Here is a 19,201-nt window from a genome sequence, read left to right as displayed (position 1 = left end):
GTTTTGGCCAGGACTGGAGTTTGGGCTTCTACTGTCTGGGCAACCCAAAAAAAAAACCTTCCCCGGAGTTTCCATGACAAGCAACCGATATTCCAGGGTCCAGACAGTCGGGGTGTTGGCAAATCCTGGGCTATCCATATATGTACTCCCCCCGAAGCGCAATGGGTCAGTGTAAAATTATTTTGACAACCAAAAAACAAAAGTTGCTAAAGACAGTAGGTTTGTTGGGAGTTGATTGATTAAGGGTGGTAATTGGAAAATGATTTTTATTTTTTTGATTTAAATACCGAAATATGTTTAAAAGCTAATACATATTTAAAAAATAAATACAGTTCATGTCCTTTGTTGGGTAACAACTGTCGGTGGGAGAATGCCGAAATAGCCATTTCCCATATAGATCTGTGGAAAGGCGGGTTCACTGCCGTCAGGATTGGACTTCCAGGATATTGTCAGGCAAGGTTCCCCCGCTTTTGGAGCACTGGGCACTGAAATCTGATAATTTTTGGCTTCCTCGGGTCTTATATTATGTTTAATGAAGAACACTGGGCGCTGCACTGTCTGTACTTGTGGCTGTTGCTGTTGATTCACTAAAAAATTAACCATAGCCGAAGAGGATTAAAATGTCAAAGTTTTAGATCAGAATTCCACACTTACATAGCTGACCCCACGCGCAGGCAATCAGCAACGAATAGAACGCCAGAAACTTGTGCAACGCCACTGATTTCATAATTTATTTAAAATGTAGTCTATGTGTGGAAATATAAACAAATACTGTTGTTGTGGTCTGGCTATACTAGATGCAGCAGTTCGATTCGAAATTATCTCCTGATGGCGGCGACGTCTTTACTCAAAGCGATCTCAGCTAGAACTGCTCGATCGGCGGAGAGCACCCCAATTCTGGGGCTATCCTATCGCATCTTCCACTACTATTTGCCAGGTATCATTTTCTTATCAATTTAGTTACTTTCTGAATGAATCAAATCTATTTGTAAACAAAGCCGAGCTCAAAAGCCTTAATCTCAGATTGCTGAGAGTCAGCTGATAAAGAGTTTCTTGGCCCACTGAGAACAAAGAAAGAGTCTGCAAAGCCACTTGATGGGTTCATTGTTTTCTTAAAAAATAAAATATTAAGAAATTGTTTTACATTTTCTGTTTAAGACTGAAATATATTGAAATCGTTCTTATCATTATGAACCGCATTTAAATTTTTTATGTAAGGAAGCAGTTTTGTAAAAATACATGTAGATAAATTGTACATTCTATACTACATGAGCTACATTCCTACACTGCTTGCGGTATGCTTGTGTGAACTGCTTTAATTCAGCGCCATTTGTAAACAAAACAAGATGGGAAAGCTTACTTTGGTCAGAGCCGAAGTTGATATACCCTTGCAGTTAAGCGGCAGTTTATATTATAAAATAATATCGGATGGTAAAAAAACAAATAGCAACAAAAACTTGTTACAAAAAACTAAAAAAAAAAATGTTATAACAAAAATTACCTCATAAAACATATACAACAATAATTAACTACAACAACAAGCAACACCCAAAATGGCAATGAAAACAACAACAAAAATTAACAGAATTTACAAAAAAAAAAATTAAATATTTTTCCGATTTTTCGGGCTTGCTTAGGTGCAACCTATGAGAATCGAGGAGGAGGGCGCTATTTTTAAAAAAATTATTTTTAAAAATTTTATTAAATTGTGACCAAATTAAAGCATCTTCTGGAATGTTGTCATAGGCAAACAAACGGTAAAATTTTACTTTTCATTACAATTTGACTTGTAAGAGCCCTTAAAGGTAGGCAATGAAAATATGAGTGTTTACATTTTCAGATTTTTAAATTTATAAAAATACATGTTTTTCTTTAGAAATTAGGGACTTTAGGGTGTTATGTCCTTCAGATGTGTCCTTCAATTCATTGCGCACCTGTGCCCAAAATTATAATACCCACTGCAAGGATAATATTCCGCATTTGTAATCCAATAATTTATATTCTCAATTAATATTTAGTTTTTGTTTTGCCTTTTATTTAATATCCTCTTAGACTATAGAGAAAAACATGAAACACATTTTTCAATTAAATTACAAAAAACTAAACAAACAAGCTTAGCAATTAATCTAAGTGTCTTCAATAGTGAAATCTTAGCGCAACAATTATTATATCGATTTTAGCTGATTAACGCTCTCAATTGAAAGTATTGCTAACAGTAACATACAATTATCAGAATAATTTTTAAACTGATTGACTTAAACTTAGTTATAAATAACAATTTGTGTCATTTCTATTTTTATGTATTTTACAAATGTTGATTTATAATGCCTACGTTTGTTGGTTTCAGTTAAATAAGAAATATTGCAAATCATTTTTAATAGAAGTTCGTGAACAAGTTCGAACCTATTTCAGAGGAGATTTCTTTTCAGTGTGCTGAGGACTGGGCCGTAGGGGTCGTAAGGGCACTTGGGATGGAGGGATGGAATATTTAATATTTAGTTTTTGTAAAGAAAATCAAATACTTTTTGGGGGGGATATTCAAAATGAATTAAATACTCTTGCCTTGCCCATGGACGGAAACCGTTGCTTACAGAAATCGTGGTCGAGGCCAACTGAATAATATGCATCCTTCTTGGAAGACAAATGAAAACTAATTTTCAATTTGCATCTTGAAATGATTAATTAAATGAGAGATACTTAAACTTATGTAGTTTCTCGTTTTAACTTTTGTTTGGGTCTGATAATGTTTTCTTCTACTGTACACAGTCTTTGTATATGCTTTGTTTTTTTTTTCATTTTCGTTTTCTGGATGCTCGTTTTAGCTTAACCAATTAAGGTTGAAACCGTTCTACACCTCGGTGCTGTGTGTCTGAATTCGAACCTTCTTAACGCTGCCGTTTCGGCGCATCGGCGGTGAGCTGCCGGATCCGGAATAGCCCGGATTCTGGATGCCCAGCGTGGGATCCGGCCGGGGTCTTGGCTTCTTCAGGCTCGAACGCAGTGGCGATCGGGTAACCGATTCCAGCGTGGAGCCATTGGACACACTGGTCACCGTGGTGCTCATGGAGGCCACACTGCCCGCCGTCCCGGCTCCATTCCGGATGCCGCTGTATGGCTTTCCAGAGGCATCTGTCACCGAGACTCCATTGCGACTGCGCGGCTCCTTGAATCCCGGATTGTTGAAGGTGGTGGCACTCGCCGGCGAGGAGGCATCCAGAGCCATTGTGGGGTCACCGCCAGGACTCCGCGAGTAGATCACATCGTACAGGGCGGCCACAAACAGGGCCACGGCTAGTACAATAGCAACGATCTAAAAAGGTAAATAATATTCATTAAACATTACGGTTTATTGCACTTTTATTGCGAATATTACTCACCTGTATGTAAAAGGAAATACCCCGCGATATCTTAAAGCCGAAGCGCTCTTGCTCATCGATTTGCAATGCAAACAACACCGTCGCTATGATGGCCAGTACACCTGTAAATATTTGAATTTAATTTAATGACTTTCAACATTGGCTTAATCTAATCGAAACGCACCGCCCAGAAAGGCCAACAGTAACTTGACTATCACTAGAGTTGTGTAGGGCATTACCACCTTCTCCCTGGATGAGATCATGGCGTGTTGGATGACCGACAAAATGCAAAAGATGCCCAGCACAGCTGAGCTGCCAATGGCCAACAGACCACTGACAAAGACTGCATCTAAAATAGAGAAAGTGGGAAATTTTAAATAAATAAACTACTCTGCATTTCCAAAGCCACTAAAAATACAAAGTCTAAAAATAACAAACTTTTGTTCAAAAGGGTTGTGCTATTTTTGAAAGCTTTGTTTTGTTAGTGGTTGGTAGTTTATGTTTCAAAAATAAACTTATTTTAAATACTTACTGCTTAACCTAAACTTTGATACATCGCTACCGCATTTCTCGCGGTTATACGTCAATTGCTTGCAGACCTTAAACGGTCCAAAATAACCTCGATCATAGTCATAGCCGCCTGCTGAGTTAAAAAATTGCTTTTAATTAGTTTGAAATTAAATAAATTAAATTTTTACAGTGAATACTGACCCGATGGACTGTCGTAGTAACCCCAAATGGGTATTCCAATTGCCACAGAGGCCAAGGCGAAACAAACGAAGCCCAGGCAGGTCACCCCAGCAGCATACAGTGTCGACTTTGCCATGTTTTACTGTACAGCATTACGATAACAATGCCAATTGAGATCCAACAAGCTGAAAAATGTAAAAGACAGCACATTAGACATGTATTAGACGTACTTGAGAGACAGAGAGACCTGGTAATCCATGTCATGCCAAAAATAATGCCACTGCCAAGCGGAATGATAAAGACGCTTTGCTTAGTTACCCCGAAATCTACTTTCAGGCATTAGCCAACCTGGTTATGATGGGGGTCACAACCCCCACCCACATAACCCACCCAGTCGGGCATCCAGTCCAAGTCGGGCACTTTGTCATCCTCACATCGAGCCGTGTTCTCATCACGAACAATTAGATCCCATTCATACATAAAGAGCTACTTGCCGTTGACCTTGAGATTGCATACAAAAAAAGTCAAGAAAAATAATGCTTACGCAAAGAAATAAGTATATTCGTCTTTGTGTGGGTCGTATCCATAAGATACACAGCCCAGCCTCTCAATTCCGTATTTCTCGGTTTGCGTTCTTCGTGTAAGCGGATTTCAGTCATAAACCGATTTCCCCTTACATGTAATTAAATGGCAATTTATGAAATATTTCTCAAGTATCTGTATCTCATACTTTTAAAGCAAGTTACGCCCCGAGAATGCTGGCTATTTTTGACAGCTATTGGCTAATTGATGAGCTATTATAAGTCTCTGTGCAAAAAATAGCATTTACTGGCTAAATGGTTTAACGGCGACATGGCGTATACGTAATGTATTCTCTTTAAATACTCCAATTAAAAAGTAAGCAATTATTTAAAAAGATAAAACAAAATCTATTCTTTTAAAATAAGTTACATTTCCATATAATTTACCTTTTTATAGACCAAAGCCACTTGGACTTCTACTAACAATGCTAATAAACTTACTAGCCTTCTCAATAAGCGGCTCTAGCCCCTTTTCCCTTCGCCCCGCTGTCATCATAAATAGTATCATATGCAAGTAAGCCGAGAGTCCTCTATGGCGATGAGAGACTGCAGCCAGCATTGAAATGCAGCCAGAAACTGGAAACTGGAGACAAGCTCTGGCCAAGAAATCGAAGAGAATTCAAGCCGCGGTTGCCTCATCGTGGCAGCAACTGGAACTGGAGTGAAGATTGAGTCCGACTTGGCCACTTAGATCTCTGCCAGACGCTGTTTGTTGCTCTTAGCGGTAAATAGACAAACTCAGCCAACGGGTGAATGCAAAAAACAGAAATAAAAGATACAAGAACTGGCGGCAGGGGATGTGTGCCGCCTATCTTAAATTACCTCAACGATTGTGGCTGATGGTTCTGCTTCTTGACTCGAAAGTTGGCTGAAAACGAAGGCCCAACTTGGCTCGACTGAGTGGAACGTTCGTCTCAGGCCAAGAGGAGATTATTCACTAGCTATATAAATATCCCCCAATGTGAGGAAGTCAGCTAGTAATACAAAAAGACTAATGAAACCTAATTAATACATGAAAATCCTACTTTTCAAAAGGTGTTTCCCTTTCCAAATTCCAAAACTATGGATCGAAAATTTAGTTTGTAGGTTTTAATGCAGTTTTGTGAAGAATTGATTCACGATTCGTTTAAGCTATTCCGCTTAAGAATCGGATGCCTATTGGCCATGTTGTGGACATCGATATGGGCCATATAGGGAAATCATGGATTTCTTGAGGGATCCCCCAAAAAAATTCGAAAAATAGGGATCGAAAATTTAGTTTGTAGGTTTTAATGCAGTTTTGTAGATAATTGATCCACAATTCGTTTAAGCCATTCCGCTCAAGAATAGGATGCCTATTGGCCAAGTTGTGGACATCGATAGGGGCCATATAGGGAAATCCTGGATTTCATAAGGGGGTCCCCCACAAAAATTGGAAAAATATGGATCGAAATATTAGTTTGTAGGTTTTAATGCAGTTTTGTGGAGAATTGATCCACGATTCGTTTAAGCCATTCCGCTTAAGAATCGGATGCCTATTGGCCAAGTTGTGGACATCGATAGGGGCCATGTAGGGAAATCATGGATTTCATAAGGGGGTCCCCCACAAAAATTGGAAAAATATGGATCGAAAATTTAGTTTTTAGGTTTTAATGCAGTTTTGTGGAGAATTGATCCACGATTCGTTTAAGCCATTCCGCTTAAGAATCGGATGTTTATTGGCCAAGTTGTGGACATCGATAGGGGCCATATAGGGAAATCATGGATTTCATGAGGGACCCCCCACAAAAATTCGAAAAATAGGGACCGAAAATTTAGTTTGTAGGTTTTAATGCAGTTTTGTTGAGAATTGATCCACGATTCGTTTAAGCCATTCCGCTTAAGAATCGGATGCCTATTGGCCATGTTGTGGACATCGATAGGGGCCATATAGGGAAATCATGGATTTCATAAGGGGGTCCCCCACAAAAATTGGAAAAATATGGATCGAAAATTTAGTTTTTAGGTTTTAATGCAGTTTTGTGAAGAATTGATCCACGATTTCCGCTCAGCTTTCCGATAAGCTATTCCGCTCAGAAATCGGATGGTTCTTGCCCATTCTATAGATGTCGATAATTGCCATATAAAAAGTTTCTGAAGTTTCAAAGTTTTTTTCCAGAAACTCTAGGGTATTTTTCAGTCGAATCTCTAGAACTTGTTTTTATTTTGTTTCAGCCATTTGAGGTTCTACCAATTCATTCCGCAACTTTGTTGCGTGGCTAACAAATGACAGCTAACCTCGGAGTCGGAGCTCAAGTTGAAGCCAAAGTCAACGGAATGAACTTTTCTCAATTGTGTCACGATTTTCAACTTGCATAAATTTTGGTTAAGATACTCGCCATGTCTCCAAGTCTCCACCTTGTCCCCCTTCTTCATTTATCGCCAGACTCGTCGCGTGGCTTCTTTCTTCTTAAAGCCAGTCTTCTGGCCATTCCATCTCACCGGATCGTGTGTAGGTGGCCAGAAAGGTGGAAAGCAGGCCCAAAGCGGGTCTTTGGGAATGAGTTGTAGAGCTGTGGGCCGTTGTCTGTTAAGAGCGTGATTCAGAGGTGATGTGTATCCGATTAAAACAGAGGAGTAACCAAAATAAAACAATAGTTCCAAACTCTTTCCAAATTTTTTTAGAAATATATTTTTGAACTACATATTTCGTAATGTATCGTAACCCCTCCAATTGTCGTGCTTTTAAGCCATTAATAATGGCTTAGTCACCCCGTTTTAACTTATCTCTGACACAACTTGAGCGCAACTCGTACTTCCATTAGCATTTTAAAATTGTCCACAATGACAAAAACAAAACACCGAAACCAAATCAATTAACTTGGGGGAAACGAAAGCAGGCTAAATAAAGCAATTTAACAGATCAGAGCGGTAAGGAATGGAATGGAAAGGCTAACAACCTTTTTGGGGTTCCCTTCAGACCCGAGACGTCCAATCCACTCCAGACCCATTAGCCTCCACTCACTTAATCAACGAAATGTGCAAATTTTTCCAGACTAAGGGCCAAACCTAACGCAACCTAAATAAAGCGAGAGAACTTAGTCTAATGAAAAGTCGCTTTTCCACGGAAATTGGGTCAGCAGTCCGCAGTCCGGAGCAGGAACCTGAGAATCAGGGAACACGCACCCAGAGCCCGAGCCAGAGCCAGACAGGAAATTTACTTCAATTTGTCGGTCGGTTCGGACCGACTCACGCCTGCAAATCAAATGGAAAAACGTGTCGCGGACTCTCTAATGGTGCCTCTCACCTTTCCACCCTTGCCACGCCGCCCCTTGGGCTCCCATTTCCTCACCTTCACTATCCACCGTTTTTTTTCCTATTGATTTTCACCCGAATCGTGGTTGGCTTTATTGTTTGATTTTTATACCGTAGAACAGATGGGTATAATCCAAGCCTTAGGAATTAGGTAATTTGAAACCCTACAGAGTATAATTGCAGACTAAACACTCTTGGAAGCCGATCTGGAAATTAATATTTATTATTTCTTTTGTTCCAATTAAAATCATCAATAAATAAAAGTATGAATTACAGATTATTATTAGATATTATAGGATATGAACAGAGTCCATATGGCGTGCTTGGAGTTCTTAGTTGGCAGGCCGAGCCAAACAGTGTTCCGGGCCGTATTTCTTGGCTTTGTTTATGTTTGGCCGCACTTGTTGCCATGGCAAAGTGCAAAACAGGCCACAACAGCTGGGGAAAAGTTTCTTCCACTTGCTGCCATTGGCGTTGCCTTGGAAAACTGTGGAAAATTGGGAACAGTGGAAAATGCAATTTGCCTACAGCTACTTCTCGTCTATTTTTCTATTTTTGGGGTAGGAAACCCCAACTCTGGCAGGCCAAGTCAAGTCAGGTTAGAACCTAATTCAATCGAGTGACATGACTGGGTCTAAGGTTATAATTTAAGGCGAAATCTTTAACCATTTTTGCCAGAACTTGGATAGTTGAAGAACCCCTCTCAGAATAGACAACTTCCGCTGAATCTGATGATCTTTATCTTGGAGTCTAGTCCATTTCCTGCCTCTAAACCAGATTCAAGAAATCCAGAGCTCTAAAGAGCTAAAGGGAAGTAAACAGGTTGGTTAGTCTGGAAAAATGGGTCAAACCTGGGCTTATAGAAATGTAAATATGAAGCCGAGTTCATCGCTGGTTCTTATTTGATTTGTGGTTAACACATTTCACTACAAGCTCCCTTTTTTTCTTAAACTCTGTCTGGTTCCCTATTTTTCTCACTCTCTTCTATAAAAGGAAAGATAATTTTCACGTATCCGTTGAATTGTGAAAAACTTTTACTTTGTAGCTGCTTCTTTTGGTTTATTTTTTGGTGAAAGTTTCCGCATCAAAAGAGCCCTAGACACAATCTATACAGTGGCGATCTTGTTTTTCTACTTCACACTCGCCCATAAGTACTTTAGTAAACTGTCAGGGTTCTTTCTTCTTGTTTTTCTCGAGTTTTCCCAGTTAGTATTTATCTATCGTTATGACAAGCGTGCAACATGCTGCAAGTACGACAAGTTGTGCTAACAACAATCTAGCTGCCAACGCCCTCAGAAACTTGTTTCAAAGCCCTATACACTTGGATTCTGGATATGGGTATGAATATTTGGAAATATATTCTGTTCTTATGAGCTCTATTTTTATTTTATTTTTTAATATTTTATTATAAATATTTTTTTAAATTTCTAAAACTATTTTTTTTCTAAATGTAGTTACTCCTCTCCTCTTTCTGGTAACCCCCTTTTCATATGTGTGTCATATATTGTCATTAGACAGGGGGTGGTGCTTAGGTGGGTGCTGGCTGGGTGTCCTCTTGTTTTGCGGCCAGCTGTTTTTTGTCCCACTTTGTACCCCTTTTTGCCAGCCCCCTGGCCCATAATTCCTGTTAACTTGTTATGTTGTTTCATAGGTAGAGCCGTTATTTACATAACATGTGCTGCATTTTACATGAAACGGTTAGCCATCTTCGTTGGCCGCGTGAGACAATTAAGCATAATTGCTGCGACTTGGTACATGTTGGGTTAAAGCCTAAAACAAGGTGTAGGCCTGATTCTTTATGGCCCAAACATGGGTTTTGTTATAGAATTTTTGCACTAACTAAACTAAGTTATATGACAAACTAGGAGATAAGTGGTAGAAATAATCTATTTAAATTAAATATTTTTCATATTATATTCTCAAATCTTATAAAACTACTTTCCTTATCCATTTCCGTACTCTATAATGACCTATTTTCAGTTGGCCTCTTGAATTGGCTTTGCTGGCTTGCTGGCCTCCCAAGGCGCTGCTAACACGTTTTGTTTAATGATGATGGCCCATTGTCGTCTATTCATTTAATTTGCTTGTGCTAATTTCCAACCCGATACGGCAAAAGTCACACGAAGAGTCAGCCTGCCACTTGGATGGAGGAGGATTGTGGCGGACTGGGGGACTGACTGGTCTCGGCTCGGTCGATTCAATAAAGTCATTAGCTAAAGTAGCCAATGCATCGGGGACGTTCGCCGGCCAAGATGCATTCAGAATGGAGCGGGATGCGGCTCACTGGCTTGGCAAATGGAAAGTGCAACGAGGCAGGCACTGATGCTGCTCATGTTGCCGCTCATATTGCAGCTGCACATGTTGCTGATGTTGCAAGAACAAGTCGGTAGAACTTGGCACTTGAAAAAAATAATCTAAAAATTATTATGAATAATTTGAAAAAATTTTTAAAGTCTTTGGGTTTTTTTTTTGAGTGTACTTCTATTGTTAATAGCTACTGCTGCCAACTGTCAGTTCATAATTCTGCGTGCCGCTCTACACGCCCCAAGGCGTTGCCAACTTTAACTAACCAACTGCCAAAGATGGCCCGTTATCTGGCTAAAAGGCGATTTATGGTCACAGAAGGCGGAAGAGCGGCGAGTTTATAAGGCCACAAAGGTTGTAATTGGTAGTTAGCTTGACTAACTAGATGTTTGGAGAGGGACTCTTCAAGTAGTTTCTGACACAAGATATTGGTTTTCATAAATTAATAAAAAAAATCGTATAATTTAAAGAATAAAATCTTAATGAATTATTCAGTGATAGTTGGAGTAGTAAGCCTTTCTCTTTAACAATTTCAAAGAATAAAGTGATTTATGAATACAAGCACGCGATTTTCCACATAGCCATTCCAAAGAACAAATGGTTATGGGTATGGAATTATACATAAAACACCGACTAGGAAATTCTCTATAAGTTCTGGTAGCTCAAGATTAATACCAGCTGCCAGGTGAGTCTACTCAGGTGGGCTTTTTGTTCGGCTTAGCTGGGTTTGAGGAACCAGGCCTTCGATCCAGTCGATAAATCACGTTCGGTGTTCATCTCAAAGTGTGATTATGATTGGGACGTCCCAGGGGGCAACTGCAAAATTAAAATTCTGTTACCATGGCTCAGATTTACAGCCGGCTAATTAGGTAGGCAAATGCTTTGGTTTTGGCCTTTCTTCGGCCCAACTAATTAACAATTGAAGCACGTCAGAGTTGGAAAGTGAAGTACTTCCGGGGAAATGGGTGGAAGTGTCTAAAGTAGAATATAATTATTTAAAATTTAATAAGGCATTCACCCTAACATTGCTTTAAAAACATATAATTTCTCTAGCATTTCCACAAAACAATCACAATCCAGACATTTTCCCTTACCTATATGTATGCAAATAAAAGCGTACACATTTCGCATGTAACTCCCACATAAAATTCAAAATTAACATAATGATAAGCAGTCGCAGAAAGATATTGTTGAAAAACAAGTTTTCATTGTCTTGGAAGTCAAAGGTTGGCGAAAAGAAAAACCTCTAATGAGGCTGCCGCAAGTACTTCAAACGTAACTTGAGAATTCCAGCCTTTATTAAATGGGCATTGAATTCATAACTTGTAATTACGTACAAGTTTAGGTTGAGTCATATGGGTATGTGTGGTTGATCATCTTTTGGCCGCTGCCCTTTTAATGTAATTTAATTTATTGTCAGTTATTGAACCGGTTGATGCCAGACATTCATTCAGTTATTTATGATGATTATACCCAGTTCTCGAGGAGAGTATTGCCTTAGAGACTAAAAAAAGGTATCTATCAGTCGTATCATCCATTATTATTCTCCTTAAACTTTCCTTTTGTTTGTTATTTTTTTTAGAAAATTTAAATATTATTGTTTGGAGGCCCACGTTGCGTATACATAATTTCATAATTTAATTATGTCGCAAGACGAGTCATAAAAATGCGTAAAATTAAAAAGAATGAGAATTGAAAAATATAAGCAGGCGCGGTTCAGGTTAACAACCTTGACCGCGAATTCTTAAGTGAAATAAAAGAGGGAAGAATTCTTTTATTGGATTTTTGCTGCTGATTCGGCAAATATTTGTTTCTTGGTAACGAAATTCTTGAACTCGTATTGAGAAATAAAAGTTTGTGTCTGGCATAATTCTCATTAAAAAATGGTACTTACTTTTTTTTTAGTATTTTATATATTTATTCCGATTAAGCAAACATTTAATTTAGTTCTGCTGTAGTCCATGACTCAAGAACCTTATCTGAAAGTAAAGTAAGAGATGTGTTAACTAATATTTTCTTTAAAAAGTTAAGTAACTAATTCTATTGCAACTCTATTGCAACTTAATGGCCTTTACATCTTTGGGAAAATATCCCATTTGCTTGCTAGATTTTCATCTCAAATCAACTGTCGTTAATCACTTCCCTTAATTAAAAGATAAACCTATAACGCAATTCCAGTAGCAACTGCAGCAAGTATAATAATTACTTAAACTCTTATCAAAAGGGGGGGTTAACAAGCGTGTGCCTTGAATCGCTGAGTAAAAATTGCACGACAATTACCCCAGAGACCCGGAGTCGAGCCGGAAAATTTCAGTAAAATTTGTATGCCAGTTGCGCAGCAATGGCAATGGTTAATGGAACCCCTTCACTGTCACAAAATTGCGTGAATCACGTTAGTCGGCGGCGTGACAATGGGTGAAACGCCATCAAAAGTACTTAAATTCCGAACTCAAACTCGAACCGAAAGCTGACAGACCGTCCGTTGATGGCTTTCTAATTTCTTCATATATTTGGCCTGGGCAAAAGGCCAAAAACAACACTTTAATTAGAGACTTGCAGTTTGTTGAATTATTTGAATTATAATTGACCCCCAAAATAAAAGCCAGAAACTAGGCAGTCCAATTGTTGTCTGTGACTTTTTTGGGGGGTTTTATGTTTATGCAATTGGATGCTGTTAGTCTTGACCTCTGGCAACAAGCATATTTGTAGATTGGGAAATTGGAAACCAACCGAAAATAAATTCTTTCAATTTATGAAAGAGTATTTATAGAGAAAGAATAAGATTTATAGAGCTCTGTTTCCTGAAGTTAGGTGTAAACTCATTTGAAGAAGGAAGCAGAGAATCATCATTACAGTGAGAACTAAATGAATTAAAGTACCATTTTATTGATGTAATTAAAGCCTGTGAAATTATCCCAAATTAGATGTGTAACTTTAATTAAAGTCTCTTTAAGAAACTCTGAAAGCTTGAACTGAAACTGAAACTAACTACCAAACAACTACCAAGTTTTTTTTTGTTGGCAAATACTTTTGTCAGGCCATTAGCCAGACTGGACAATAGATTTGAAACATTTTTGAGGACAGACAGACAGCACTTTCGCTAAAAGCACCGCCTTCATCTAATTTCCTGTTCCACAATAGTGCAGTTTCAATTTCAAATCAATGGGAACTCCCAGCCACTTATACACTCAAAATATAATATAATAAAGAACACCAAATGAATTCATGTAATCAAAGCCAATGCAATGATTCTACAAAAGAATCGCTGAACCGCAGCCTCCCACCAAAAAAAAAACTCGGGGAAAAAAAGAGGCAATAGTGCACTTAAATAGCTGCATAAATTTCAATTAAAATGCAGCAAAATAAGAAAAAATAACAACATAATACTATAAAAGAGCTTGAGCTTCGGACAAACTCTGAGGGAATGGACCCAGTCCCTGTTCCAGTTCCAACAACAAAAGAAAAAGCAAACCATTTCAAACTCAATTAAAAGGGCACTTAATTACGCGGCCAAAGTGTGTAAATGTGCGACAAGGATCGAGCTAAAGATAAGAAAGAGAAGGCCATAGAACACTTGTAGAAGAAAATGCAAAAATTTGCATAAGACAAGCCCCTGTGGGTTGTGGAGTGACCACTGTTACCAGTGTAGTTTAAAGATATATTCTTTTTCAGATCCACGGTTCTATAGACAACGCCTGTTGCTTGTCTACCTTTCTCACTCTATACTATATATGCCCTCTCGCTCTTGGAAATCAACAAAATGCTGACTACGCAAGTGTGACGTCGCTTTCTGCTGCGGTTGCTGCTGCGTCTGTGCAGTTGGCCACACTACTATTTGGCCACTCAACCAAAGCTCCCCCACTGCCCCACCGTGACCACACACTACTCCTCCTCCTCCACCTCCCCCCGCCCACCTATCAATGCCGTCGACCTGCCCACATTATGTAAAACTGAAAAAAATGCGATGGGCGTGGTGGCCAGGTAACAAACGAAAATTCTTTAACACGCATGCAACGTGAAAAAAGTTTGTATTTTGTTTGTCAAAAAAAAAAAAAAAAAGATAAAAAGTGAAGAAGACAAAAAGTTAAATAAAAACAACCAGAATCAACAAAAAAAAAACAACCAGTTTTCGAGGGCTAACGGTGCTCAACGTCACCTACTTTTCACTCTAAAATTTTTGGTAGATAAAATATCTTTTCTTACGAGTATGCAGTACGAGTATCTGTATCTGTATGTGTGCTTCTCGAACCGTTAAAACCGGTTATGTTTTTGGCTTTAATTCAAGTTTTTTTGTGTGTTTTTGGGGGAATTGAAAACGAAATTTATTTTGAAATTAAGTTAGAGGGAAAAGTTGAAGAGGTTACCTGCAGAGTTTTGACCGAGTTTTCTTTTCAATGGTCCAGTATAGGTTAAATATTTGTGGAAGTAGATGAGATTCTTTTAGATTTTAAGACTAAAAGCTATATAAGATAACATCCATAAACTTGTGAGATTATTATTATTATATAGGCAAGATTTTAGAGACCACTCCTCGAAACCTGATAGGTAACTTGAATGATAAGACACCCAAACGTGACCATTGAAAAGAGACTTCAACAAGAAGTTGAGGAGAAATATAAAGTTATTTTATGAAAATCTTGGAAAACCTTGGAAACACAAGATGGGCTTTATAATAGGCCCAGAAAGAAAGGTTCTCAGAAAAGCAATAAAAAAAGACAATTATTGGGTACCTTAAATATTCTATATTTATTTCAGTGTATAATATTTTCAATTTAGCAAAAACCATTTTTTGATTGTTTTATTTTTACCTTTCTGGTCTTTTTTTGGGGGGCGCCATCTATAAAAACCTGACACCCGAAATAGCCACAAAGGCAAGACCTTGGCGTGCCTCAGGAACTTTTTATTATCCTAGTTTTATGAGCCCATAAAATGCTCCATCGGCAGGCTGGTTGTCACTGCTCCCTGGGCTAAGAATAAAACGTTCATTGAGCAGGCCAACACTTTCGCTCGGCCTGTCCACCACCCACCAGATGCCTTTCACTAATTTTTACGTAAGCGTAGTCCCATTCCCACCTCAAATGTCCTCATTTCCTTTTGGCCTAACTTGACGTTTCCTTTGGCTTAATAGGTCACTGGCTGCCTGGTGGCGACTGCCGGGATTCGCTCACATGCCGGGGCCGCACCCACTTGGCCAAAAAGGTTAAGTTGGTAATTAAATTTGAGGTCAGTTTTTCTCAGCCGGCTCTGCGGCAGGTTTCTTTCGCTGATCCGGTTTTAGCTAAAAGGTTTTTATCTATGGGAACGTAACAAAATGAGTTCCCTTGCGTGCCAGATTGCCATCATTTGCCTGAGATCATCACCCGAGGGGGGTCGTAAATATAGTACATATAGTTTGTCAATCTCCTGCTTGGCTGAGCGCTCTGATGGAAGGTTAAGATGGCTCAGACAAAAGTATATGTTGCAACCAGGGATTTTCTAAAAAGATACTAAATAATTGACTTTATTTTCTTCACATATCAGCGAAAAGTTATACCAACTTTGACACTCCCCCAACACTTGAGGTACTTGGGGTGACTTTTTTTGGCCAAATGATGTCAGCTTTTGGAGTTCTCCACCTTACAGGATGTATTTTTGTTACTTTCACCCTTAATTAAATTTTATTTCACTTTTTTTTTAATAATAATTTAGGCTCTTAAGGTACTGTATTCTTGGTGAAAACTATTTAAACGAAGTGCTAACCTGCAATGCGACATTTTGTGACAATTGTTGTTGTTTGGCCAACACTAACAACCAGCAAAAAGCTGAAAAAACTGCCTTTTTTTTAATTGCTCGACAACATTTGCTAATTAAGTTTTACAGTTGCAAGAGTTCTTATCACAAATTGCGAATTTTCTCAAAGCACCGGGAAAAGTTTGCATATTTAAGTTGAGAAGTTGAGGTAAGCCATATATAACCCTTTTCCACCGATTTTTCCCCCTTCAACCGACACCTGCTGAGCTGCCGTGACTGAAAGTCATTTAAACTGTTTTACTTGCTGATGTTGTTGCTTCGGCTGGCATAATTATTTTTATACATTTTAGTTGCTTTTTTTTAGTTTTTCTGCTTTAGAGTTGCTTTGGAGCTATGTAAATAAATTTGCAAGTGAATTTTGCACTTGCAGAGGCGTTCAAGGCGAGGCTTAGAGCAGTGCACTGAAGTCGTAAATCTTTTTTGTTTTTGGTTTGGATTTTTTAATGAGGTTTTTCTGATAAGCCAGAGTTAAGATTTATGTTAGTTTAATGGGAAAATGGTTAGAAAAACTGCCTTATATTATTTATTAAATTTCCGTAGTTTTATAATAAAATTTTGTATCTGCCTCACGTTCTCAGCTAGCCCATATCATCTTAAAGATACTTTTATGTCTCTACATCTCAGCTAGCTATGGAATGTGCTTGGATAAGGCGCCACTCATCGGATAGGATTGCAGATGTCTTATCTTTCGATAAATAATCACTGACTGAGAAACTCATATGAAACAATATTTAGAGCCAAACCAACCAGGCAGCCACTATTTTCATTCCAATCAGAGGTAAACAAAAATCCAAAAGGCGACATTACTAAAAAAATGCCAACAAACCTGTTGCTGCGGTCGCTGCCACTGCCAGCGTCGACGTCAAAGCCAACGCCAACGCCAAGAACTTCGGCTTGGAAGCTCTCAAGCGGAGTTGTTGTTGTTGTTACTGCCGCCTTTTTGCATGTGCAAAAAGAGAGGGAGCACTAAAGAACGAGAGGTAGAGAGAGTTAGCTCACTAATACACGGGCCTTTTGACAGGTAAGCGAAACACGTCGCCGTTCAAGAAGAAGAAGAAGCAATAATGAATGATCGCGGCTTTAACTTCAGGCGATTTCAAGCTGTATTGGTATGCGTTGTGTGCATTTCTGGGAGTTGACTTTAACACATTTTGCCTTGGAATTTGAAATTCTTCTTGCACTTTATGCACTTTATTTAATAAAAATCTTGGTATTTTAATTTGAACAATATTGACGGTTCACACATACACAGAGCAAAGAGGCGCACCGGTTGCGCAGGCGATTTACTAAACTTAGCCCACGACTAAAACAGCCAATTGGCGGTAACTGGTTTTATTTCGGTTATAAGTGCGGCCTCCGCGGCGTTCGATGGGCGACTAAAGAGAAAATTTTGTTCGGTTCAGAACAAAACTTTTTCAAACTTTTAAAGTTTATTTTAACGTTTTTCAGCACTTGAGTTGGCGGGCTAAAAAAGCACAATACAAAACAGCTTTTTTAAGAGGGAAATTTAAAAGTATTTTTATGATATTTTCAACACTGGAAAAATGTGTTTTTTTTTCTGGCGGAATAAAGAATTAAAATTTGGCGCAAAAATTCTTAAATTTTACAAATATTCCCCAAAAAACCTGAGTTGTATAAGCTGGCATCGTCTTTTTGTAGTGCTTGAAATCGAATAAAAACTAGTTATCGATTCGTTATCGTAAACGAACTAGATCTCTTAAAAGGGACTGCCAACTGTCGTAGATTACCCTGCCAATCTGTTAAATAGAGTTGCACAACAGAGCCGGAGCAAGATTTTGTTTTTTTGTTAATTAAATTGGAAATAAAATGCTGCGTGCCGGCTGTCAACTTCTTACCCAGACTACCCTGCCCGCCGGAAAGTCGAGCGGCAGCGGTTTCGCTCTAGAATTCGTCCGCTGGCGGAGGAAGCCGCGCTGGCTGCCGGTGGCCAAGAGCAAGATGTTCCGCGTGCCCGAACGCAAGAAGCAATCGGATGAGGAACGCACCGAGCTGATGCGGCTGCACAATCAGTACAAGTAGGTTTTATTTAATTAAAATACTATCTACACTTACTAATCCCGAATCATTGCAGAACCCAACTCCGATCGGTACGCCAGTTTCTGCGAGAGGAAGTAGTGCGGCATGAGGAAACCTCCACTGCGGATCACATAGTTCTGACCCCGGAACAAGAGGAGTCCGAGTTCCTCAAGTGCGTGGACATCAACGCGACCTGGAATGCAAAAATTGCCAAGGAGCGAGACCAGCGGCTGGCCAAGGAACGCGAGGAAAAGGTGGTCTATGTGCAGGAACGACTGGAGGCGCGTCAGCTGCGCGAAGAGGAACGTAGGGAGCAGGCTAACCTGCGTGTTCTGCGTGAGATCGAGTCTTCCAAAACGTTCATCACCAGGGAAAACCTGGACGCCGCCATTGAGACAGCCCTGGCCAATCCTGTGGATCACAACTTTGCCATCGACTTGGCCGGAAACCTTTACCGAGGACGCAATTCCTCCCAAGTTCCAGAAGCCACTCCCTCATCCGACCAGCAAGCCTTGAGTAATTAATAGATTGTCTTAGTTTCTGGTTACATTAAAAGTGCTTTTTTAGCTTAAATATGTTTTTAGGAAAGTTTGTTTTCCATTTTACTAAGGGGCTTCGTAAATTTAAGGATATCCGGTTGAGATGGGATATTACTGTTCTTATTCTGTGGTGAAGCGATCATGGATCGCCGTCGTCAAGGGATCTCCCGTGTGGGATCTAGACGTGGGTTCTTTGGAAACCTTGGACGGCAACCATTTATAATTGGAATCCTTGGATCCCCTTTGGATCATTGTCCTCTTCTCCAGAAGTACTATTATCCTGGGATTTTCCACAGTTGGAGATTCTACTCGGAGCTTGATGAGTTGCGGCTCCACCCCGTCCCAAATCTTCCCTACAAATAAATATTTACTAAAATATATACATATATTAACATTGATTAATAGAAACATTCTTGTAAAATTAAACAGGCTTACATTGTAATATATTTTTAATCAGTTGGCAGAGCTACTCGAATAAACCTCACTAGATGGCGACAAAAAAGGATATTACATAAAAATCCTTTTTATTTTTATAAATCGTGTTATTTTGCCTCTTGTTTTTTCTAAGGGGTGGAAATGTGGTTCTATGTTTTTTAGGGATGGAGCCATAAAAGGATCCGATTGCGTTTAT

The 19,201-nt window shown here is 39.1% G+C and overlaps 3 protein-coding genes across 4 annotated transcripts; 1 reads left to right on the top strand and 2 right to left on the bottom strand.

The window, feature by feature from the left end:
* Positions 1 to 239: 239 nt before the first annotated feature.
* Positions 240 to 878, bottom strand: LOC108120702 (uncharacterized). The gene is made up of 2 exons (XM_017234445.3): positions 655 to 878; positions 240 to 587 (listed from the first exon to the last, which is right to left on the bottom strand). Exons 1-2 carry the CDS (start codon positions 725 to 727, stop codon positions 334 to 336), a joined length of 327 nt encoding a protein of 108 aa, XP_017089934.2. The 5' UTR covers positions 728 to 878; the 3' UTR covers positions 240 to 333.
* A 1,129-nt stretch (positions 879 to 2,007) lies between these two features.
* LOC108120837 (uncharacterized) lies at positions 2,008 to 17,359 on the bottom strand. 2 transcript variants are annotated; one of them, XM_017234672.3, is made up of 7 exons: positions 16,821 to 17,359; positions 12,099 to 12,183; positions 4,068 to 4,231; positions 3,889 to 3,999; positions 3,541 to 3,705; positions 3,378 to 3,478; positions 2,008 to 3,310 (listed from the first exon to the last, which is right to left on the bottom strand). In XM_017234672.3, exons 3-7 carry the CDS (start codon positions 4,180 to 4,182, stop codon positions 2,849 to 2,851), a joined length of 954 nt encoding a protein of 317 aa, XP_017090161.1. In that variant the 5' UTR covers positions 4,183 to 4,231; positions 12,099 to 12,183; positions 16,821 to 17,359; the 3' UTR covers positions 2,008 to 2,848. The 2 variants fall into 2 exon arrangements, with proteins under 2 accessions (XP_017090161.1, XP_017090162.1); XM_017234673.3 differs by having other exon boundaries at positions 3,889 to 3,996.
* Positions 17,360 to 17,745: 386 nt separating this feature from the next.
* Positions 17,746 to 18,619, top strand: mRpS26 (mitochondrial ribosomal protein S26). The gene is made up of 2 exons (XM_017234421.3): positions 17,746 to 18,030; positions 18,087 to 18,619. Exons 1-2 carry the CDS (start codon positions 17,822 to 17,824, stop codon positions 18,553 to 18,555), a joined length of 678 nt encoding a protein of 225 aa, XP_017089910.2. The 5' UTR covers positions 17,746 to 17,821; the 3' UTR covers positions 18,556 to 18,619.
* The last annotated feature ends 582 nt before the right edge of the window (positions 18,620 to 19,201 follow it).

This window comes from Drosophila bipectinata, chromosome 3L, assembly GCF_030179905.1.
Source record: "Drosophila bipectinata strain 14024-0381.07 chromosome 3L, DbipHiC1v2, whole genome shotgun sequence".
NCBI lineage: Eukaryota > Metazoa > Arthropoda > Insecta > Diptera > Drosophilidae > Drosophila > Drosophila bipectinata.
This window is presented reverse-complemented; position numbering and strand designations above follow the sequence as displayed.